Below are 25836 nucleotides of genomic sequence, written 5' to 3'. Positions count from 1 at the left end.
AGACTGTTTTAACTTTTATCTTGTGTACTTAAGTTTTTTTTTTATCATAAATCTTTAATTTTTAAAATTCTAAACTTGTGTTACTGGAGTTCTATGCTTTTGAGGCCAAAAGCTCTTCCTCCTCTTTTTCACAATAAAAATAAAAGGTTTATGATCAGTGAGACAGAGTTCACTCTGGGGTCTGGCTTGCTCAGCAAAACCATCAGCTGCGGTTGTAACAAGAGGACGTGCGAAAGATTGGGATACAGGCTTTGATGGCTAGATCAGCATTTATTGCCCAACCCTAATTTTAAAAAAAAATTATTCATTCATGGGACGTGGACATCGCTGGCTAGGGCAACATTTATTGCCCATCCCTAACTGCCCTTGCTCAGAGGGCATTTAAGAGTCAACCATGTTGCTGTGGGTCTGGAGTCACATGTAGGCCAGACCAGAATCTGTGGATGGCAGATCTCCTTCCCTTAAAATACATTAAATTGGGTTTGTACATCAATCGGCAATGGTTTCAAGATCATCACCAGACTTTAATTCCAGATTTTTTTTTATTGAACTCACATTTCACCATCTGCCGTGGTGGGATTCCAACCCAGGTTCCCAGAGCATTACCCTGGGTCTCTGGAATATCAGTACAGTGACAATACCACTTTGCCACCGCCTCCCCATAAATTGCCCATGAAAAGGTGGTGGTGTGCTCCCTTCTTGAACCTCTGAAGTCCATGTGGTGTACAAACACCCGGAGTGCTGTAGGAGGTGAATTCTAGGCCATTGATCCAGTGACAGTGAAGGAACGGCGATATAACTCCAAGTCAAGATAGTGTGAGACTCGAAGAGGAATTTACAGGTGGTTATGATCCCATGCATCTGCTGCCCTTGTCATTCTAGGTGGTAGAGATCGCAGGTTTGAAAGGTGCTGTTGTAGGAGCCTTGGCGAATTGCTGCAGTGCATCTTGTAGAGGGCACACTGTTGCTACCGTGTATCAGTGGTAGAGGGAGTGAATGTTTTTGGATGTGGTGCCAATCAAGTGGGCTGCTTTGCCCAGATGATGTCAAGCTTGGTTGTTGTTGGAGCTGCAGTCATCCAGGAAAGTGCAGAATATTCCATGACACTCCTGGCTTGTGCCTTGTAGGTGGTGGACTGGCTTTGGGGAGTCAGGAGGTAATTATGGGGCACGGGAAGAACCCAAGGATGTTTATGTGGTGTCCATTGTATCTGGATAGCAAGGGAGACATAACTAGCAACTAACCCAAAGTGTTTCAAATTGCTTTCCTCATAACTCCAATACGGTGCAATGATTTTTCTCTTTCAACTCCACGTTTGAAAGTCACCATTCAGCCTCGATGCCTATTATTGTCCAGCCTCGAGGGGACTATGGTGGGATCTCAAGATTATAGCAAACTGGATAGAAGTAATAAATTGGAAACAATGTTTGTAGCTAAGCCAAAACAGGCAGAAGAACACAGGTTCAAACTATTACTTGGCAAATTTAGACTAGCATCAGGATGTAGCGTGTCACACAAAATGATTAATATGTGGCGTGGACTTTGGGAAGGCTGGATTAAGCAAAAAGCCATTTCAGAAGCATTTTGCTCTTATTTTAGGATCGCAATCCTTTCCGAATTGATTATCCAAATGGATCAAATGGTCTTCCTTATCCATACATATGCCCCCCATGGTTTTGCCTGTAAGGTGACATAAATATCTGAAATTGTAAAAATTCTCCTATTGGGAGTGCCATAGGGACCCATTCACACTCAGACTATTGATGAGACTGTGGTGCTATGGACAAACAACATAGGATTAAGCTTATGGTGTATAAGATGTGCCCTACATCGTGGATCAAGGCATCTAGGGATACAAAGGAGGAGTTTCACTGACTCTCAAGAGTAAGGCTGATTTACAAAAAGGAGGTTGGTGTTCTGGACTATAAATGTCTAGAAGAAAAAGCTGGCACATCACCCTGTGTAGGTTCTTCCGTCAGGATGAAGGATGATGGTGATCAAATACATGATGAGATTTTGGGGTTTCAGCTGCTGTATAGCATTATCCAGAGGTCAGAGGTCATCTTCGTATCCCGCCCTCAGTGCCCAGCATTACTGGATGGCAGAATCGCAAATGACTACTGCTGAAACCTCCACTGCTTGAACGGCGGCAATAGGCTGCAATGATCACGCAGTCACTGTTGCAACTAGCAACTATCTGCCGGATAACGACTAGGGTAGGCAGGGAAAAGAGAGAGACAAGCAACATATCATTGGGATTGATGACACATCCAGGAAGACGCATCTGGTAACAGGAGCTCAGTATCAAGTCAACTCTGTGGCAAACTCAATAATCTGACACCAGAGCTTGGTGGGTCCAAAGTACTCCAGGACATTGTTTATTATTGACCAGCAGCCTGTTTCACTATTTGAACCTGGAAGTACAAAGCTGTCACTGGGGACTTGTGTTCTTTTCACTCAGTCCCAGAAAACTTTGCAAGCCAATGTTAACAGGTGAAGAAGTATGCTGGAGAAGCAGCAACAAGTTCTATATTCAAAGCCTCCACCATTTTAGTTGGTTGAACTTCAGCAATACAGCTATGCACACTTGGTTCTGCCTATCTGCACCGAAGCTCGTGGGGCTTAACCAGATGCACACAGGAGGGAATGTGCACTTCACATCAAGCAAAAAAGAGACTCTATTTCAGCACAGTAGCAGCTTATCTCGGAGACACAAACATGGTGATTGGATTTTTGTGTACTAAAAAAATGTCAAACCAGACATTGTACCCTACACATACCAAATAAAATCTGTCCCACTATAAACTCTATCCAATCAATTTCATCTCCCAAGGAAAGTTTCAGAATAATTTTCCCCTGGTCTCAAATGCAAGTCAAATGAAGATTCAGAATATCCACGGAATTTTACATCCTACTCCACACAGTTGTCTTCCATTGCTGGATATTTTCAGAAGCTCAGAAATCATCAAATATTCCACTGAGCACTTGATCATCATCTTCCATACTGAGTTATTTCTAATATTAGCTTGGGTCAGCAGTAGCACTCTTGACTCCGAGTCTGAGGCTTCTAGGTTCAAACCAATAGCCCAGCATGTATTGCAAGCTGACACTTCAATGCAGCAATCCCTGAGTACTGCTCTAAGATGCTCTTTCACAGAATTGATTTTAAATCAAGGCACCATTTGCCTGTTCAAGTGGATGGAGAAGATCCCACAGAAGTATCCTAAAATGAGCAGGGCCTGGCCAACAGGTGCTTCTAAATGCAAGTTCATTTTTCTTTAATTGAAAAACTGATTAAATATCAGTATTTTTTGAGTGAGGCTATTCCACTACTCTAAGGGAAAACAACTCTTTTGAATCTCACCCTTAAAAAAAGGGAAGATGCTCAGGTTCAATATTTCTATTTCAGGAGAAACTAGTCCAGATGAGATTAAAATTTTATGAACCAGCTGCCAAGTAATGACGTTGATTCTGAAATTGATGTCAATAACATGGGAGCTGCCAAGAATCCATCTAAATAAAGAGCTTCAGTTTCCTGGGGGGGGGGGCGGTTGGGGGTTGTAACGACTAGTCACAGACCCCCCCCCCAAAAAATTCAGGAACTTCCCCATTAGCAGATGCTTGAAGAACGTGTAACAGAATAAACAAGTGATACATGACTAACTTGAGACATGCTGTGTGATGAGTGTGGCATGCTTGGAAAGAAAAAAGTGACTTTAGCTCCATGGTTCCAAAAGCTCTGCACCACTGGAGCTTTTCTTGTGTTATGCCTGGGTTTGATGTATACTAATTGAAAGAGATTGATTGCTCTGATCGTAGAGTCACAGAATAGTTACACCGCAGGAGGAGGCCATTTGGCCCATCATGTCTGTGCTGGCCATCTGAAGGAGCAAGTAACCCAGTGCAGTGTCACTCCCCTTCCTTCTCCCTGCAGCCTTACAAAATTTTCCTTTTTACAAAATGATCCAATTCCCTACTCTTGTACTATCTGTTTTTCCCAAAATGCTTTGCACCTTGGTATCCCTCTCTAATATTACCTCCTGGTTCCCACACTCTTACCAAGTTAGTCAGCAATTCTATTGTCGTTGTATCATGCGACAACCAGTGGTAGGAGGCGAAACGGATGAAGCAATCTAGCAATATCTGTGCTCCTACAATTATCAACAGGTCATGTCTTCAAATTTTCCAATGCAAACACAGGTGTTGCAAATCAAGGTCAAAATTAGCATTTGCAAAGTTGTATCACTGGTTGATGATCTAGTGAGCTGAGTCACACTATAGGGTTTATATCAGTTTGATGCCAGTCCTTCTAATGAACATTTAGATTTAAACTCTGCCGACTGGTGTTGCAGGACATACTCATATTTTTGTCAACTTTCTCTCTTGCTGAAGACATCAATTCTTCCTGCAACTATGGTTCCTTGGGCAAGAGCCTAAACATAGGCAAAGTCAAGATTGATTCTTTCCTACTAAATGTCCACATATGCATACCTTCTAGCACTGGACAACTGGATAGTGACCAGGGATGGGATCCCTGGCTCATTTCCTCCCCATTCCTCAAAATATGGACAATGAGATGAATCCACTGCCAATATAGCTGGTTACATTCTGTCTCAATCAACTATGCTATCAGTGGAGCTTGAAGGTCTAGCTAATGGAAACTGACATCTCCACCTGGACAACACAAATCAATGTAGAATCTTGTTCCATTAGTCAGTCATGTGAACAGGCAGACATCTCAAACAAAGGAAAAAATCTGTGGCAGTGCCTTGAAAGGCAGTTTAAACAGATGTAGTGTCAATCACAAGGAAGGATCCAAAGCATGAGACAAATCTTGAAATCCCTGCACCAGCAAATGGAACAAAAACAGGGTTACTAGCACCAAACTAAAATCTCGAATTGAAGAAAGACTGAAAAACGATAAGCTTTATGACTCTTCTAAAAGACTTCCTGAAAATTGCAAGTAAGGCTCTGGGACCTTGGGTTGTGATGGTGAACAGTAATGTTTCCTCTGTATACTAACTTGGAAAGCAAAGTCGAGAATTGACTGTCAAAAAGTATTTAACACAGCCACGCCTGCTGCCAGTGGTAGAAAAGAACAAAGGATATCCTCCAGGACTGGTCTTGCTCAGAGCCTGTGGTTTGGATTAAGAGTTAAAACAACAGAACGCCTAAGTGCTTCTTACAGGGGAGATGGCAAACTGTCCTATTTGTACAAATGAGACTTTACTAAGAAGATCTGCCCAGAACACAAAGTTCGACAACAGAGGAAATAACATGCCGCAGTTGGGAATCTTTGTTATTTCCTTTTCCTGCTCTTACATGTAATCTAACATTATTCTCCAGTCCTAATTGGTTAGAACCTTGTTGCTTGTAAAGAAGAGGTGTCATAAACACTTTAATCACGGAAAATGGTTCATCTTCAAGGACCAAGAACACTCTGGAAGAATTGCTGTTTTTAAAAGACACTGTCCCTTAAAGGGTTAATTCAAGGACTCTGGTTGCCGCTGTTCCTGGAAAATACAGCATTTTACCAGAAAAGGTAATTAAGCAGTTTTAAAGAAGTTGGAAACCTCTTAACCCTGGTGGGCAATTTACAAAAGGGTCAACTGGTCATTTATGGTTTTGATAAAAAAACTATGTCTGGAAAACTGTGTTTTAAAAGCTGGTTTTGGTTTTGCTTTTGGGAGACACAAAAAAGATCAACTGCTTGGGTAAAGAACACACCAGATCCTGAAGCTCCATGCCCAGTCCCAAAGCAGAGAATGAATGGAAGTTGCTCCAAAATCACTCTACGTTCTGAAATCAACTGGCTGCAAGTTTTCCTTGAAGTCTGCCTGAAAAGTAGTGCAAGGGTCATCAATTGTTTCCCCAACCAGTGCTGAGAAACCAGCTGTATAACCTGGACGCCATTTCAAGGGTTGCACTCTCTATCCTTTTCCCTTGAACCACTGATTTTTAACCATTTGACACAATTCCTCTACTTCATTTTTTTTTGGTGTGTGCGCGCACACGTGTGTGAATGAATGAGAGTGAGTGAGTTAAGGTATTTAAAAGAACAAGTTAAGGTATTTAGAAAGAGTAATTATTATACTTACATATTTCACTCTGTATGTTAATCAGCTTTGCCTTTCTCCTTGACAAGTCCGGTTTTATAAACTAATAATTTTGTTGTTTATTAAAAAAACCTGGTCAGTCAGTGGTCACTCGGAGACTAATAGACAAAGAACATATTTGGCCATATAGCTAGTTGGAAAAATCATTTAAATACATGCTGTGACCCCTGGAGTAGAGGAACTAGAGACGGACATTGCACTTCTCCCATCTGGGTTTAACAGAGGCTGTGGTTTATAAGTGGCAGTTGCATCAGAATTGGAATACAAAGCACTAGTTTGCCAAACAGATTTGCAGTCTGTAAAAAGGGAGATGCTTGCCCAGCAAGTGGGAAAACAGAGGGGAGGAGTTACCCCAGGAGACTTCTGTGCATTTTTGGTACATTGCCACAGCATTGGTAGAGGCAGGAGAACAAGGGTGCACAAGACCTCTAAATCAATTCTTAAACATTTAAATCAACACTGCCCACGGCAGATCTCCAGGGTAATTGCTTTATTTTTAAAAAATGCAGCAATTATAACAGCTCACTAAGCAAAAAACAAATCGATACTCTGCACAGAATACAGATCAGGGCCTGCAATTTCCCCCAAAACATTGAGCTCTCCATCTCAAGTCTCAGGGTCCTAGGTGCTTTGAAGAGAGAGCTGCCCCAGGACTGCTGACTCCAGTTGTAGTGGAGGCCTGAGAAAACCTGGCTGTGCTCTAAAAATATGTTGAACAAGATAGGGAGGGAAAATTAATCTATAAAGCAAGTCTTGCATGCTAGAAAGGAATAAAGAAAAATGCTAAAATATGTGCAGTTTCATACAACGCCCATGATTGTGCAATTCTTTACCGCAGTGGGTTGTAGAGGCTGGGTCATTAAGTATATTCAAGGCTGAGATAGATGGATTTTTAATCAGTAAGGGAATCAAGGGTTATGGGAAAAAGGCAGGAAATCTGAGTTCAGGATTATCAGATTAGCCATGATCTCATTGAATGGAAGAGCAGACTCAATGGGCCAAATGGCCTACTTCTGCTCCTACGCCTTATTTGTCAACCTAACTCTCCAAGACATTGCTATTGAAAAGACCCTAATAGGTTAATGCTGTCAGTGTTGCTTTCTGAAGTTTTTGTGCAATCCTATTGTAATATCTTAAGCTGCCCTAACCACTGTATTAATGATACTGCCCATTCCTCCTCTCCCCACCACTGCTCAAGTCAGCTTGAGGATGGACAGCTAGGCAATGCATTGTTTTTTTCTGTAATGCACCAGACAAGTCACGAGAGTTTTAATTATGAAAATTACCAGTTGAGAAATCAATAACTTATTTATACAAGTATCATATGGGTAATAAACAGTTGCCATTTGTGTTCTTTGCACTGGTTTCGACATTTTCGTGGACATGGGACTGGCTGTCAGTCTGGCGAGGAACTGCTGAGCGCTAGGACCTATCATTTATAATTGGGCAGTGCACATAAGACAGCGGGGTAGAGCCAAGTGGGTGTTGCCACCTCAACTTATCAAAGATAATTTTTGTTTTACATTGCCCCCAAAACCCACTTGTGCATGTCAATATATTTCTGCCACCCTAAAATTTAGGGCCTGCACTCCCTTGGCTCCCTACTCACTGTGAATAAAAAGCAGGATCAGTAAGGGCCGTGATTTGGTTAATAAACTGCCTGGTTCTGAGGTTTAAGTGCATTACCTGTCCTGGCAGTCCTCCTTCTGGTGTCTCTCGAGAATGGAGCGTGGGAACTGCTTCAGGCAGAAGCCGCACTCGCTGGGAAGCTCGCTCACCGCCTTTTCCACGGCCAGGTTCCTGCAGCACAGGCTCTTGCTGATCTCACAGCGGCAGTTCGGGCAGGTGGCCTGTTCCTCCTTCAGTCTGGCATCAGCCAGCAGGTGAATGAAACAGCCTGCACACATCAAGTGACCATTCGTGCACTGCCGGGCGGAAAGAAAACTTACATTTATACCAAGTTGGACACTGCAGCAAGTCTTTTTGATTTTTTTGAATAGGGAGGGCAGGCAGTGCTAGGAAAGTGAACAGTTTTTATTTTGCATCCAACTGACAGCAAGAACTCACAAAGTCAGGCATAGCACTAATCAGATGCAATGCAGAGCACTCCAGCTTCCTGCAATGCTCCAACCCACCTGAGTCCAAATTCGGAACCATTGCCCATCAAACCAACAACTTCTTTTCACCATACTTACTGTCCTCGTGGTCCCTCATAGCTAGGCTGCAGAACGAATGCCAAGTTATGCTGAACTTGGGGCAAGTTATCTAATTCCTATCTGTTGGGGAAATGGATAGAGATAGCCTTAAACTCTTGTGGAAGTCCTCAACAGCCCTTTGAAACAGAGGAGGTCTTCACCTCCACCTTTCTTCAGCCGGACACAAACACAAGTCCCAGAGGACAGAAGTGTGTATTCTAACATATGCTACACCTACCTTCCCCTCCTAATGGGAACTGGCAACACTGTCAAGAATTTCTGGATATAGGAGGAGCAGGGAGAGAGACAGAAACAAAAAGCAGCAGGTATACCTTGATAGACAGAATCCGCACTAGCTGCGCACAGAACCAACAGATCGCAGCAGCCAGTTACAATACTTTGCACCACAGTAATTTCACATTTGCTGGGAAGGTTTATTGGTTAAAATACAGTGCAGACTCAGTGCTGTGCTATGCCAATACCTGCAGTCCGTCATAAACATCTTGTGGTCAACTCGAGCAGACAGCTAAGATTTAGCTGAAAATCAAATTCCAGATGGATTCCCAAACACATAATTGTCATAGGAGCAAAGTGGCATTTTTTAGATTTCAAACATCTTATTTTACAAGGCGGCATCAACGCCAGGCAATAAACCCCCAAGTGTTGGTAAAGAAAGTTTACGTTGGAATTCAAAAACTATTCTTCATTTTTCATTTATTTAACACCCTCGGCAGGCATGCCACAAGTGACTTTCAATCAAAAGGGAGGATAGGGCCACTTTTTGTCTGATACTGCTCGGGAACAGGTTAGACAGAGGGAGCACTCGTGATTTTTCACTGTGCCGACTGGCCCACTGACAACACCACCCCAAATGCCCAGTAGTTTTACAAATTAGGGAAAGAAAGTCATTTCATCAGACATATATCACTACAAATATTTTATGGGAGTTTGCAAGGAAAGCTGGGTACAGTAAGATTACCTACCTTCTCTCTCTCCCTTTCTTATCCTCCACATACCTCAAGACAGGCCCATCATCCAATAGGGGAAAATCACCTGGATGGTGTCCCTCCAGGAGTTCTAACCTCACTGAAGTCTCTCAAGGGCCATGTGATCTTTCCCCATTCCTAGGCTGTATAAGAGCCGTGGCTACACACCGGTCTGCGGTTCTTTTATCGATGGAGGCAGCCTGCAGGGTAGGTAATGCTTACACAGCAAAGGAAAACAATTTTGTCAACATTTAGTAAATGTCAAAACACTCCAAATGAGAGTTAGAAACAGCGGGATAAGTGGGTGTATGCGAGATATGTGGAGGATAACATACATTCAGAAAATGGGCAAGACCACAGTGAATGAAGGTAGTTAATCTTACTTCCTTCCTCATTCATTTATCCTCCATGTATTTCAGGAGTACGCTTCGGTAATGTTAGAAAATGGAGGTGAAGAGTCTATGGTAAATCAAAGCTTGTCTCAAGGGTCAAAATGACTCTTGGGAGATATTTCAGACCATCTTGTTAAAATAATATTGTAAACACTTCATGGAGTCTTGAATTCATCTTCTGATGTAAGCTTATGAGGCCGCAGGAGCTTGAGTGTAAGGAATTTTTACCCTATGTGGTAACTGGTTCATAGATGTTACTCAGTCACCAGTTTCATCAGTAACAAAGATTGGAGCAAATGAATCAGTTAGAGAAAGCTCTAAAAATGCCTAAGTCAAATCAAGAGTTGGTTGCATGGTGGTGGAAAGAATAAGAGGGATAGACTCTTTGGAAAGATGGAGCGCTGAGCTTATTCATACGATTTCCAAGATTGTCCTAGAAGTAACACAAGGCGAGCACCAAATCAATATGGTGGATCTACTGAGAGGCCAACGTTCTTTGAATCATTGAACGTCTTAAGCCAAACTACATCAGAGACTTAAAAGAAGCCTTAACCTGCAGAGGCCAAGGTAGCACAAAGGGTCAATCTAAACTACATGGTCTGGGCCTCCTTTATAAAACTCAATACTAGACAGTGGTTTCATCCCCAATGGGTTTCCATTTACAATAACTGAATGTTCTAACTTTGAAGCTTCAATCAGTAGATGTTTTATACAAGATCAGTATTTTGACAGCCCCAACATAAAACTCTTCTAGTTCTATCTTTAGAGTACAAAACGGATGCCAAAAAGTATGTCCGTCAATAAAGGTAGAAAATGTAGCAGCCAGGGAACAGTGATGGGGCATAAGGCAGCTCATTTCATCAGATACAGGAACCCAATCTACTCTTCTAAGCTCTAAGACACAGAGGGGATACAAGATCTTTTTTGAAGAATGTAAGATCAGAATTTTTAGCAGACTTGTTTTGTGCATCATGGTCAGAAGACAGAAGAGGGTTCATCTTGTGCATCAGTTCTTTCTTGAAGTTGTTCATGTCACTTGCAGAGCTTGAATTTGGCTGTGGAAGCCTAAAGGTGAAAGTTCAGCATAAGTCTGCATTGTCACTTAACAGAAAAAAAATCTTTAATCTTTCCTGTCTTAAAAAGTGACTGTGTAGAGTATTGCAAGAACTATCTGGTGAAGACAGCAGCAATTTGATCCAAAGAAATACTTTTTTAACCCTGAAGTTTAACAAGCTCTCAGCACCTTTAGATTATGGTGCAATTTTCTTTTCCTGGTTGAAAGATACATCAGGTGAAATGGACATTGATAAGATGTTAGGGTTAAGTTTCCTCCTATCTCTACATTTTCCTGCTCTGAGATGCAGGCATCCAAACACAGCCAAAGGAAGTATTTTTGATTCATCCAGGTGGTAGATAAATCTCTACTAAATGAATTTTAGGTTTTGACATTTCTTAAGCACTTAGCATTTCTGCAACCTAATAACAAAAGATCTCCAAAAGCTTCTCCTGAAGACCACCTAGATGACAGGAATACAAAGTGTGTCTTTGGAATTTTGAATAGTCAAATAATGCTTCTAACAGCGAAACCCCAAAAAACTGTGCATTCTGCATATTGCAATCCACCGATGGAACTGTGTTCTTTCTTTCACACAAAGGTAACGGTGCCATTCTGTCATTAGTTTGAAGGAACCAGGTGAAGATAAATAAACTTTAGAGAATAGACCTGAAGTACGCCCATCCTCATTTGTAAAGTGCCCGGGAATCACGGCCAACCGCTTCTAACCATGCAATTTCTTTTAGTTCTCTATAGCAAGGGGTCTCTGAATAGTAATTTTATCTGAACCTAGAACATCATAGAAAGGGTGCAGAGGTTTACCAGGGGATGAGGGACCTCAGTTATGAGAAGCTGGTAAAGTTAGGGTGATTCTCCCTGGAACAAAGGTTAAACAGTGACCTAATAGAGGTTATCAAGATTGAGAGGTCTTGATGGCGCTAAGAGAGAAAAACTATGTTCTCTGCTAAGAGAGTCAATGACCAGAGGTCACAGATGCAAAATCACTGGCAAAAGATCAAGGAGGGAAATGTGGAGAATTTTTCTCATCCAGTTGTTGGGATCTGGAACCCTCTATCTGAAAAGATGACAGAAACCGATTCCATAAATAACTTTGAAAAGGATTTGAACAGGTACTTGAGGATGAGGAACTTACAGACAAAAAGTGGAGATGTGGGACTCAGCATTGCTGCTCTTTCGAAAGATCCATCACAGGCATGACAGATTGAATGGCCTCCTGTGCGCTATTATTTTATGATTTTAGGAAGACCCAAAGCAATGGAAGTTGGAGATTTTTCTTAAAGAGAAAGTAAGTTTAAGAAAGTGTTTTGTCCTCAACCAAACAAATGTCAGGCGATCCCAAAGGGTTATCAGAATTAGCAAGATCCTCCAGTACATCCCTTGTGATACAATTGATGCATACAGCATAGACATAAATCGCAAAGCCAAAACTAAATCTGATTAGGAAAAATACAATAACCATGATCCAAGCTGTCCGTCAGTGCAGCCACAATCCAAAAGGTCAGAGGTTCCTTGAGCAGTAAATATCTTTGTGAACAAACACTGCAGACATACAAGAAAACACGAGGACTTTTATCCCAGGAGGCATAGACAGATGTTGTGGTATTCAAATCTTCAGTGCCTGCTCATTCTATGTTCCACAGCAACACTTCAAAAGGGAGACCTGGGTCATAGAATCAATGATGCAGCACAGAAGGAGGTCATAAGGCCCACTGTGTCTATGCTGGGAAAAGGCGAATGCAATTAGCATGACACCGGCTCCCCAGTAAAATAAAACTATCTAATTTTAACCAATGCTCTCCTATCAAATCAATCCAAAGATAAATAAAAATGTTCTCTTTTATTTGGTAAATTCCTTGAAAAGTATTTTTGTTTCACTTTAGATTTGGGCAGCAAAATCCTGAGGTTACGTTTCCAGCAAGTATGAAGCTATTCAGCCTTCCAATTTTTCCATCACACACCTTTATGAAGAGGCAGTGACATTTTGGTCTGATGCTGTCTTTTGATGGAAGACAATAAAGGCTCATTGAAGGACTGTGATAGGTAAATAAATCTCAAAAAGAGGTTGAAAACGTGAAGCTTGATTTCATTTCATTTCTGTTTTCCAAAGTATACATATCAGCTCAAAGCGAATTTGAAATGAATCAATAGAAGTACCAAAGCTTTTCACAGTTGACATGTTTGCAAGAAAAACTTTTGAGAACTAGTCCTACAGAAAGACTAACAAGCTGGACTTTGTTGACTGGAGAATATAAGGATTGATTTTACAGCATCAACTCATATGGAGCTGCACTGGAGTGGGAAACCAGAAGGTTTTTGCAAGTTTTCACAGGCTAAAATTCTTGGAGGTTTGTCAGAAATGTTATCACCTATGGGCTTATCCTGAAATTTATGGAACATAGATGAATGAGGAAGAAAGCAGTTAGTTGAATTTTGGTGCCTATAAGAAAACCTGACAAGATGGTTAGAATTGCTTGAGACTAGTAGTTAGGACAGTTCCGTGTTCCATCAAATGCTCGGCTCCAGTTTAAAACATTAAAACATTTCACAACCCAGTGACATTTTGCAAATGAAACTGATGGAATTTAATAATATTAGCAAAATAAAAAATTGTCATCAGTAGTTAACAGACAGAAGCACCACTCAGATCACTCCACAGTAACCAGAAACATGTGCTTTTCTGAGATTACAGCAGCTCAATGAAAGGGACAATACTTCATACTATACAGAGTGGGACCACTACAGAAACCGAGCCTTTTTGTTAATGCCCTTACTCATCCTGTGCCAAACTTATTTGAATGCTAGGTAAACAATTCATCATTTGAGCTATATCCATAGATATAGTCTTCCATACTCCAGTATACTAAGTATAGTTCAACTCGATATACACAACAAACATATATTTATTGCATATGTGGAGTTATAGTGTCGGATGACAGCAATATATAGAGCTCTATATTAGATATTTCTTCCCCCTCTGACACAGGGTCCTGATGTTAGCTGCATCAGCAATTCTGACTAGTTAAGCTACCAGAAACCTTAGAATCCAATGAGGGCCTGCATCTAATTTTTAAAAATCAAACATCTTTCAGGAATGAACTGAGGAACAGCAAGAGTAGGAGTTCTGCATGTACAGTTGGACTATGTTGAAAAAATACAATGCATTATGGTAAGAACATTCTGCCTCATTTAAAAAGGCATATATTAATTATCAAACATAAAAAGCATTGTTGTGTCTGAGGTGGGTGTAAGAACCGAAATGTATTTTCACAAAGTCCTGTAGCAACAAAGGAACCAACTTATGTGCTCAGAATGAGACAACAGTGATTAGTGGAAGTGCTTCAGGTTGCTGCGCATTTATCAAGGCCTTCTATATATTAGCCCTTCAAGTTAGGCTTCTATGTTGACTCCTGACTGCATCAGGGACACTTTAAAGAGATGAATCAGGCTACATTTGTTAAGTTCTGCTTAGGTTAGGATTTATGTCACATGGTCACTAAAAACCAAAAATGGTAAATACTAAATCTGAATGTTGATTACCCCATTGGTAAGCACAAGGGCGAGGTGGATGTCCACCAAGGCAGGGGGCTCACACGTGTGTGTAGAGATTTCAGCTTGCAAGAAAATATAGGTTCAATATGCCCAAAACAACATTCAACTCAGTGGTGGTTAGTTGAGAGATGAATACTTTCACTTTTAAGGTGTCCTTGAAGAACCTGGAAATCATACGATACTCTCCAACCATCCAAAGTGATCCGCTTCCTTAGAGCGCAGTTGTTCATGATACTAGGACATCTTCCACTACTCAAGACAATTTGGCAATTCTGCCTCAAGAGTCAAACTATCAAGTAGATATACCATTATCATTGATTTATCCGAGACCATGAGGGATCCAGTCTGACTGGTTGGTTGCTGAGTTACAAGGTTTTCTCAGCCAGTGGGAGGTTTCAAAGCTTTATATTTCACCCCTTTCTTGGATTCACTCAGTTCTGTTGAAGGGTCATGAGGACTCGAAACGTCAACTCTTTTCTTCTCCGCTGATGCTGCTGAGTTTTTCCAGGTAATTCAATTTTTGTTTTGGATTTCCAGCATCCGCAGTTTTTTTGTTTTTATCTGGAGGTTTCAAAGATGACCAATCTACATTCTCCAAATCTGACAAATGTTTTGGGTTAAGAGGGGAAATTGGATCCTAACCACTCATGTTGAATAGCCCATTTGCTTGGTTGGTCCAAAGTTCTGATGAACATACCCAATGTAACAGTCTCTACTCCTGTTGCTGGATATTCAGAGCAGGCTTGTTCTTTGAAGAAAACTAGATTAACCAAATTACTTGACAGCCAAGCCCACTGTGCATCCAAATGTGCACAAATTCATCTTTCTTCTCATTAAAGGTGGTGATGCAGGGGAAGATGTACAATGAAAGCCTGAAAATACTATTATAAGCATGCCAACAGGTTCCTGAATGCACCTGAGCCATCAAAAGATGTGTGGTAATAAATATCCTTCACACTCAAAAACTTCAGTTTCATTCTGGGCCAGAATACCCCCTTTTTAAGGTACAAGCTGAATCTTTCTAAAGAGTGCAGAAATTTGGGCAAACTCAAGGAGGGAAGGAGAACGACTGGATACTAATGAGATGTGGAAGCCGAGATGTATTTCTGAAACGACGAGAAAGGTCAAAATCAAGAACCAGCACATCAGGGGTCAGTGAAGATTGTGGGAGCATCAAAGAACGTAGCTGAGAAGAGACCGACATGGAATGGTAATCTGTTGCAGAGAAAGAGTGAGAGCACGCGAGAGGTGGGAGCGCGCGAGAGGAGGGATGGGGAGAGTGGTGAGGCATGTGATGGAGATGGGGACTGCCAGGAAAAGGAAGATCTAAGATCAGATGCAAAGATGTGGTGGCCAGAGACTGAAACACAGCAGGATCATAAGAGGAATTTTTATTTATTCATTTGTTCATGGGATGCAGGCATCACTGGCTAGACCATCGTTTAGTGGCCTTAAGGTGTTGACGAGCCATTTTCTTGAACCGCTGGAGTCTGATGGAACACGCACAGTGCTGTTAGGTAGTTCCAGGATTTTGACCCAGCAACAGTGAAGGAACGGTGATGGTGTGTGGCTTGGAGGGGAGCTTGCAGATGGTGGTGGTGTCCCCATACATTTGCTGTCTTTGTCCTCCTAGGAGGTAGAGGTCATGGGTTTGGAAGGAGCTGTCATAGCAGCATTGGTGGGTTGCTGCAGTGCATCTTGTAGATGGTACACACTGTTGCCACTGTGCATCGGTGGTGGTGGGAGTGAATGTTGAAGGTTGTGAATGGGATAGCAATCAGATGAGCTGCTTTGCCCTGGATGGTGTTGAACTTAGAATGTTTTTGGAGCTGCTCTCATCCAGGCAAGTGCAGTAATAGAGAGGAATGGGTGACTGACAGGAGGAGATGGAGAAGGGTAATCAACCAGTATGGTGGTGACCCCCCAAATAAAATGGGAAAGACTGGAGGAAGATGAAAGTAGAATCTTGAGCTTTCTTAGTTTAATGCAACTTTTCCTAATGCTGGAACTAATAGGTTTTCTGGCATGCCTGAAGCTGAGAATTTTCAAGCAAGCATTTGGCTATCCAGATAAAGTAATCCCTCTCAATGGTGAGGGGTGGGGTGAAAAATACATTATTCACACAGGCAGCATTTCTTTCTCATGGTACATCAAAACAGGCTCATACTTCAGCCAAAACCAGCCAAGTGTGTTATCCGCTTGAGTTTCCACCAGTATTCACAAAGATGGTCATTGTTGCAAAGGCAAAGAAAGGGGATCGAGATCTTCCTGGCTGGGATTTGTTTAGGATTTCTGGGTTGTGGAAAACCAAGATCCAAGATTATTAATTCCTCCTTGGTAATGTTTTTCAGAGCTGAAACCCTCTTCATTTGCACACTGTACTTCAGTGAAGCATGCCTAATGACTTGCTAATAATTTACTATTCCACATCCTTTATATAAGTATGAGATGTTTCAGTTCAAGATGATGCACAAGAGACTGTCTTCCTCAGGTAATAATTCAGTTTGTTTTTGAGATGGAAGATGACACTAGTTAAGATGGGTTTCCTCAGGCTGGTCCTTTGGTGATGGTGTTTTTTAACAATGGTTTCGTTTGCTGCAAAATGCATCAACACTCAAATGTCTGCACTGATAATTTGGTGGTCACCCAAGATTGAACTTCTGATATGTTGATGTCAGTGCAGGAACAGAACGATATAATGAATAGGTTTATACCTAAAAGAGTAAATATTGCAGGACTCTAATGCTGACTCCTGTGAACCAAACTCTCAATTAAGTAGATTCTTACGGTGATTGAGAGAAACCTGCCTCACTTCATCAAGAAAGCTTCAAGAGACCGTCCAAAAGATGAGGCAATCATACCAAGTTCTTTTGCTGTTTTTTTTGGATAAGCTCCTCAGTCACACACAAGTATTATGGATAGGAAATAATGTGGGGTTCCAACTTTGAACTCAAATGTTGGCATCAGTCAATGCTAAGGGAAAGTTAGCTGGGAATAAAGATGCAATAAAAAGCCTCAGTAAGGTGTTTGTTGATGGGTTAACAGCACACAAATACTGCCAAGAAAAAGCAAACCTAAATGAGGGTGCAGTCCACGTCAGTAAATGTATAGGGATTGTGACGAGCACCTCGCAGATTCTGATGGTTGGTATGTTTCTCTGTATGATGAAAAAATATATTTTCATATAAATAAACAAGTTAAACAAATTAAATAGGGGAGATTTAGTTTTTTCATGACCTAATTCTAGAAACTAGTAGTAATGGTTTTCACAGTCGATTGATTTCGCCCACGAGAATCACTAATTGGCAAGTAACAAAGTAGTGCCACGTTGTTCCTCATCATGTAATCAGATCCCGTCTTCCAAAGAAAAGTTCTCGGTTGATTACAACATTAACATGAGAAATTTTAGGAGTGGGAATAGGTCAGAGACCAACGAACTCATCTGATTTCCAAAGATCTCAACTGCATGTGAGTATTGTCTCATATTTCTCAATCCATCCTCCCTCTAGCGACAAATCCAATTGACCCCACTTACATGGTTCAACATCTGGAACCTACTTCAATTGACTTTCTTGTTAACAATTCATGACTTTGTGTATTAAAAAATAATCTACTCAATTTCCCTTATTCCTAATCTTTAAACTGAAGTCTTCTGACATTGGAAAAAGTTGCTTTAAAGTGACCAAAGTTCTGTGTCTTCATGGGCTACATAGGTATGTAACCTTGGAGCCTCAATATATACATATCGCAAGCACAGGATCTTGATTATGATTTAAGATTTATCTACCAATAATTCTGACCATTATGCTTATCAAATAATTCACTTTGGACAAGAACACACACAAGCATGTAAAGAACAGTTCCTCAAACTTCAGTGGCCAGAACCGGTCCAAAATCCATATAGTTGGGGTGCCCTCGGTTTAACTGTAATTCATCAGTCACTAATCAACTTGAAAACCTCAAAATAGTTTCTCTTCCAAGAAGTAAACCCAATTTTTAAAAAACTATTCTCCACCAATTCTAGATAATCAGCTTGCTTTCCCACATATCCTCTCAAGAGGAGCAGACTATACGCTTCAAGGTTAGGTGAGAAGCGTACACTATTGCTGATATGGTGGGCCTAGTACTTTTTAGAGCAATACAGCTATTTAATCTTATCCTCTGCTCTGTTTTACACTGTAGTTAAGTATTTGACTGGCACTTTTACATTCATCCACTATAACCCCTCAATCTCATTTCTAATCAGCACACTACATTACAGCAGCCTGCACAGCAATCCCTCTTTTTATTCCTTGTGCCCAAGTTACATTTTTACGCTTATCCGGTGAACTCTCAAATATTGGCCCAGCTAGCTGAAAGATCCAAAGCCACTGCTCTGCTTTACAGTTCATTATCTACAATCAGCCCATTTTATTTGTGAAGATACTTCCATTAAAACCCAGGCTAGATTAAACTTCAGAACAAAACAAAAATTAATGCAGTCTTAAAATTGACTAAACACTTCACACTAGTTCCCTCCGTTTGTACGGTCACAATTTAACTCTCCTGCATCAATTTTAAGCAGATACTAGATCCCTCAGTGAGTGACACAAACTGGTGTCCGATTGCACTTGCTGTGATGATGTTATCAAAACCCTTAGATTGGATTACCATCTTAGATTCACTGCAGAGCTACTTGGTATAACTTGAAAGAGTTAAGTTTTCATGTAAACAGAAGAGATTATGAACTGATAGTAACCTTTTTCTTTCGCGTGATTATTCGTTCAGTCATTTTATTAAACCTCCAGAATACAAATTTTAAGTGTGACACATTTTTCTTTCAAAATCAGTAAATTTCTTAGTAATTTCCTGTTTAGCTTTCCAGTTTTAAGTTTAGATAACTATCACAGAAGCTTACATATGAGTCCATCCTTATTCCTTAGTGTCTCAGTTTTTTGATCAGGCGTTTGTCAATATTTACCTGTTATGTGAACTGTCATAATGCAGTTGCAAATTGTGCCACTAGGTGGCTTGGTGAATCAAGTTCCTATTCCCAACTCTGTTGCCAACTTGCATAGTAAGAGTTTTGTTCAGTGACTGGATCAAAAAAGGAAAAAAAAAAACAATTGATACCAGGTAATTGGCTGTGGCCCTTAACTTCCTTAGATTGTTTTGCTCTCAGAGCACCTGGACAGTCCATGTCAGAATGTGGAATAGGTTGCTTTAGGCAGATGGGCTGAAATAATTTAATGTAGTGTTGAACATATGCTTAAGGTTGGGGGGCTTTAGTTTTTGTGACTTGACAGACTGCAGAGTCTCTTTTGTATTATTGGTGCTGAATTTCCTAAGATTGCTCTTATAAATCTCCTACTATTTTTTTCATCCCTCTGAATGTGGAACTATTAGGAGTTACAAGCCCTGTGCTATAACTTAGTTCCTTTCCTCTCAAAGGCCACACCTCAACATTACCATAAGACAGAGGAACAGAAATTAGGCCATTCGGCCCATCGAGTCTGCTCCGCCATTCAATCATGGCTGATAAGTTTCTCAACCCCATTCTCCAGCCTTCTCCCCGTAACCTTTGATCCCCTTACCAATCAAGAACCTATCTATCTCGGTCTTAAATACACTCAATGACCTGGCCTCCACAGCCTTCTGTGGCAATGAATTCCATAGATTCACCACTCTCTGGCTAAAGAAGTTTCCATGGATTCCAGAAAAGGGCTGGTATATGCTCCAAGTGTCATCTACTACCTTGAGTTGATGTACATTGCACGGGTAAAGGGATGAGGGGGGTACCACAGACACATGCACAACAGCCCAAATGTATGGGTTACAGGAAATCCATAAAGTTCTGCTCTGTACTATAAAGCACTTTACAATCATTGCATCCTCTTCACCATTCCTCCCCCAACTCCTTGCCCCCAGAATCCACTTTCCCCCCACCCCTCCCCCACTCCAATTGCCAACAATCTGAAAGTGTTGGGGTTACAACTAGTGCCTGAAAGCTACAGATTTCAATCTACATCATGGGTCTTGCTGCAGGTTCAACCCGATAACTGTTTTAGGAATTCTGCTTTGTTCTCTCATAAAAAGGGATAGAGGGGGACTTTTCTTTTAAAAAAACTAATTCGTGGGACACGAGTGTCATCAGCTAGGCCAGCATTTATTGCCCATCCCTAATTGCCCTTGAGTAGGTAGTGGAGAGCTACATTTCTGAACCGCTGCAGTCCATCTCATAAATGTTTGCTCTGAACTCTTATTAATACAGTAACGCAAAGACGTCGGTGAAGAAATGTTCTGGATGCTCTGCATTCTTTTATGTTTCATGTGCCAAGGAAAAGTAATAACGAGTGTACACTTGCAATGATAGGAGTTAGGATATTACACACAATAGGCTATGTACTTTCGATTTCTACTCAACTGCAGTACTTTTGAACCATCAGCATTATCATAAACAAAGGTACAAACAAATAACCAAGCAAAACCCAGAATTTTAACCTGTTTTCCATAATGTTACCAAGCAGGTTTCAGAGATATGGCAATAAGCAGCAAAGCAAACTTAAGCAACGTAAGCAAACAAACAGAATTTTGCAATATGAAGGCAGCACCACTCCAAAATTTAAATCCAGGTGCTCCCTCACCTTACAATGCAACATGGCACAGCAAAACAAAAGGGCTGGAAAATTTGAAGGTTTGCTCCCTGCAGTTAAGAGATTTTAGCCCAAGCTGCCATTGCTGACTGCTGCTCCTCAGCTCTTGGTTAACACCTTTCTTTCAACAACTAGTGGGTTACTTCACACTGAGTGACACGTTCCTGCCAAATGGAGGAACAAGAGGAACCTAGGACGTGTGTAAGAATGAAGGACAACGCTTTAAGAGTGACCCCCAGCCAAGATTCTAACAAATGAGTCTCCAAAGTTCAAAGAGTTCAAGCTCCTTAATCAACTCTTCCAGAATTAATGTTCCCTACTTCCTATGAGTTAGTTCACGAGGCGATGAAATAACTGAACAGCTAACAAGGAATTAACAAGGAATGACATTGTTGAGATTTTGCTCATGAGCCCTCTGTGCAACTGGTCATTCAGACTGAATGGGGCAGGAGGAACAAATGGTTTACAATTATTTTCTCATTTGTGAACTCAACATGTGTGCACTGTTAGCTTGGCAGTTAGTTTAAATTAGTTTTTCCTTAAAGAATATATTTCCAGTGTTTTGGCCACACCAGGTCACCCACAAAAAATAGGAAATGACAAATGCAATCAGAAATATTGCACTTGAATGTTACACTAGTGAAAATATTGGTGAAAATATATTTAAGTTATCACAGCAAGATGTGACATATATACACTCAGTAGTCCTAGATGTTCTTAAAAGGTAGCTTTAATTCAATTCTAGTCCTATTAAATGGGCTAAATGATCCATAACATGAGTAGATGTCAGTAAAGAAGCTGGAAGGAATAAATATTCACAAGGATCCTGGGCCAGGTGAAAAATCAGGAGTTATAGTTGATATTTTTCCAGTGTTGCTTAAATAATGGAAGTTTTATAGGTTTAATTGAGCTCCAATGAAGAAAAGGCAAAAATTCTACTTATTACAGGTCTAGCTATCTTATATATAACAGGGAAAAATGTTTGGGATCATCTGTGAGATGCTATAAATAACGATCTAACAGTAGAAGTATTGTAAGGAGCAGTCAGTATCATCTCATCAGTAACATAAACCTATTAAAATTCTTTTGACGAATTTAAAAAAGGATGGTGGTAAATCAGTAGACTGTAATGGATTTCCATGTGTTGTTTGGTGATAGACAAGTAGGGAAGGCAGAGTCAATGGTGATAAGTTTTAGAGATGGACTGAGAACTGATTAAGACAGAAGGTGACAATAATTGGAGAAAATGCTCTGCTTGGGGAACCAGTTGAGATCCAGAATTACCTGTTCTGGGACCCACCTGTTCACAACATTCGAGAAAGTCGGGGAACCAAGTGCATGCGGTAGTTATGTTTAAATCTGATGAAGAGGTAGCCAATTGCACAGTTAAACTAGGATATGGTGCATAGATTTTAATGCAGATAAAGAGGGTTATGTATATAGAAACTGAGAATTGCAAAAATAAGGAGCTGGCAGAGAATAGGGCTGAAAACTGACAGCTTTTGCTGAAGAATTGGGGGAGGCAGTGGCATAGTGGTACTGTCACTGGACTAGTATTCCAGAGGCCCAGGGTAATTCCCTGGGAACCTGGGTTCAAATCCCACCACAGTAGATGTTGAAATTTTAATCCAATAAAAATCTGGGATTAAAAGTCTGATGTCATTGCCAATTGTCGTAAAAACTTCTGGTTCACTAATGTCCTTTAGGGAAGGAAATCTGCTGTCCTTACCTTGTCTGGCCTACGTGGGACTCCAGACCCGGTGGTTGACACAAATGCCCTCAGAATAAGGGCAATTAGCGATGAGCAATAAATGGTGGCCTAGCCAGCGATGCCCACATCCCATGAACGAATATAAAAACAACCAAATGGCCTCAATATAATTTCTTTGAGCTAAGAAATTGACCTGAGGAAATCAACAAGTAAGTTTGAGGAAATTAAATGTACGATTTTGTGGATTGGAAAATAGCTAACATAACACCTTTATTCAAGAAAGGAAGGGGGCAGAAAGCAGGAAGCTGTAGGCCAGTTAGCCTAACACCTTTCATAGGGAATGTGCTAGAATCCATTACGAAGATTATAGCAGGGTACTTAGAAAATCGTAAATGTGATTAGGCAGGTCCAACTTGGCTTTGTGAAAGAGAACTCATGTTTAACTAATCGATTAAGAGATTTTTGACAAAGTAACATTCAAGATGGATAAAGGGGAACCAGAAGATGCGACATACTTAGATCTTCAAAAGGCATTTAATAACCACATCAAAGGTTACGACACAAGATAAGAGCACATGGTGTAGGGGGTAACATATTTGCATGGATTAAAGATTGGAAGCAGAGAGTGGGGATAAATGGGTCTTTTTCGAATTGGCAAGTTGTCACTAGTGGAGTTCCATACGGATCAATGTTGGTGCCTCAACTTTTTACAGCCTATATCAATGACTTGGATGAAGGGACCAAATGTATGACAGCTAAATTTGCCAGTGACACCAAGATAGATAAAAAAAAAGTACAACAAAAAAATGCTGGAAAAGCTCAGCAGCTCTGATAGCATCTGTGGAGAGAATGACAGAGCTAACGTTTCGAGTTCTTATGACTCTTCTTCAGAGCCTGAAACATTAACTCTGTCTTTCTCCCACAGATGCTGTCAGACCTGAGTTTTTCCAGCATTTTTTGTTTTTGTTTCAGGTTTCCAGCATCTGCAGTATTTTGCCTTTATCTTAGGTAAAAAAGTAAGTTGTCAAGAGGAGGCGGAGAGTCTGCAAAGGTTAAGTGAGGGCCAAAAATTTGGCAGATGGAGTATAATTTGGACAAATGTGCACTTTTTCACTTTGGAAGAATAAAAAAGCAGTATACTATTTAAACGGAGAAAGATTGCAGAACTCAGTGTCACAAAAGGATCTGGTGTAGTGGTAATGTCACCAGATTAGTAATCTAGAGGGCCAGGCTAACTCACCGGGGACATGGGCTCAAATCCCACCATGACAGCTGGTGAAATTCAGTTAATAAAATCTGGAATTAAAGCGCTAGACTTGGCAATAATGACTATTAAACCAGTGTCAATTCACATGGAAATATTGAACAGACTGACTGAAGTTAAATTAGGAGGTCATTAATATCTGTGGAAAAGATTAGTAACACCTTTTTAAAACTCAAAGGCAAGTAACAATCCTAATATTCTTAGAAGTAGGGATCAATGGGGGTTGGGGGATGGTGGGGAGGTACATCTTTCTTGTGGGAGGGTTCAAAAGTAGGGGCTATAAATATAAGATAGTCACTAAATAGCAAGCATGTACTTAAGGGTCATTTAAATGTCGATTTTATAGTAGGAAGGCTGCCATTAAATGTCTCATGGAGTAGTCAGCTTGCTGGGATGAAAAGCCATTTCGCACTCTGGATTTATTTTTAAACTAGTTCCATCACATGTCTTTCCCCTTTCCGAGATTCACATATTTATATCGTTTAAGACTAAACAGACTGGGCTCTTTTCTCTCAGAGAAGGCTGAGGTGTGACCCAACATAGGCCGTTAAAGTTGAGAGGATTCAATAGAGTCAATGCAGAGATGTTGTTTCTTTTGGGAGTGTTAAACAACTAGGGGCCATAAATATAAGATAATCACTAATAAATCCATTAGAGAATTTTGGAGAAACTCTTTTTTAAAACTCAGAGGTGAGAACGTGGAATTCACTACCAAGGATTGGTTGAGACGAATAGCATAGATGCATTTAAGAAGCTAGATAAACAAGAGAGAAAGGAATAGAAGGATATGTTGATAGGGTTAGATGAATTAAGGTCAGAGGAGGCTTGTGTTAAACATCACATGGATCAATTGGGGCCAAATGTTGCTCTGCGGAAACACTAAATAATTCCATGCAAAAGCCAATGAAAGGCAAGCAAAATATACAGAACCGTCTCTCTTCAATGATGAATTGAAGTTTCTTACCCATGGTTTTCAGTTTCCACTTGTTGCATCAATCTCAGAACAGGAGCTGGCTTGGAGTACGTGACAAGCTTGTAAAACACTCTCCACCAGAGGCGCTGGACTGAAATGACTGCAACACAACCAGCAGCAAGCTAGGCAACGAGCCTCAATTACCTGCAGTCAAGGTCGGGCAATTAAGGAAACAACATACCCTGAAGAGAGATTTTAATAGGTGCTGTTGGTATGACTTGCTTAGCCTTGCAAGCTTTCAGAGGTGAAACAAAACACTGGAAGAATAATTCCTGTTTGCAAGCCAGCCAGCCTGAGGGCCTGGACTCACAACTGACCCTCCATCCATCGGTCTCAACCACAGCAGCTGGACTGACAATAGAGAAAATAGGAAGTCAAATGATTTATTTGGCTATTGGAGTCACCATGACAACAAAAACAAATCATGAATGATCTAAAAAGGAGAAATATAATCTGAGCCAAGCTTTTAATGACAAAAACTTTGATTGTGCAGCAGAGCCATGTTTCTGTCAAGCAGTGATCCAGTGCGGTACAATATCATGTCCATCTGCAAGGAGTGAATCGAACAAACTTGTTTCATAACGTGCAGTGCCAGATGATCATTGTGGTCCACCTGGCCAGTGTAAAGGAAGGATAGCAGAGGTAACCAAACTGTTTACAATTTCTTTGTGTTGAATCATAACTCAGCTCATGAGCAAATTCCTTCAACTTGTTGTACTTTGTGAGAAGGCACTGATTGTAGGGAGGATATGGAAGTGTAGTTACCATGATGTTCATGTCCTGCAATAGTTTTACCGTCTTGAAAATCGCCCTTCAGCGAGATGTTCAAAATCCAGTGTGGTCACGAATTCTCCTGTGATCTGGGAAGACAATGCCAAGAGATACACCAGACCTCATTTTCGTGGCTTAACAAAAGCTTTTTACTCCAGGGCTTGATCTCTTT

At 40.8% G+C, this 25836-nt stretch overlaps 1 protein-coding gene across 1 annotated transcript in view; it reads right to left on the bottom strand.

Moving 5' to 3' along the window:
* cyhr1 (cysteine/histidine-rich 1) overlaps window positions 1-25836 on the bottom strand; it is a 131465-nt gene that overhangs the window by 59077 nt on the left and 46552 nt on the right. Inside the window, exon 2 of the mRNA XM_041183314.1 lies at window positions 7803-8041. Within this exon, the coding sequence (XP_041039248.1) occupies window positions 7803-8041 (239 nt within the window). The remainder of the gene's footprint in view (window positions 1-7802; window positions 8042-25836) is intronic.

The sequence above is a fragment of the Carcharodon carcharias genome, chromosome 3 (assembly GCF_017639515.1).
Source record: "Carcharodon carcharias isolate sCarCar2 chromosome 3, sCarCar2.pri, whole genome shotgun sequence".
In the NCBI taxonomy this organism is placed as follows: Eukaryota; Metazoa; Chordata; class Chondrichthyes; order Lamniformes; family Lamnidae; genus Carcharodon; species Carcharodon carcharias.
Note: the sequence above shows the minus strand (reverse complement) of the source record. Positions and strands in the feature narration are given on the sequence as shown.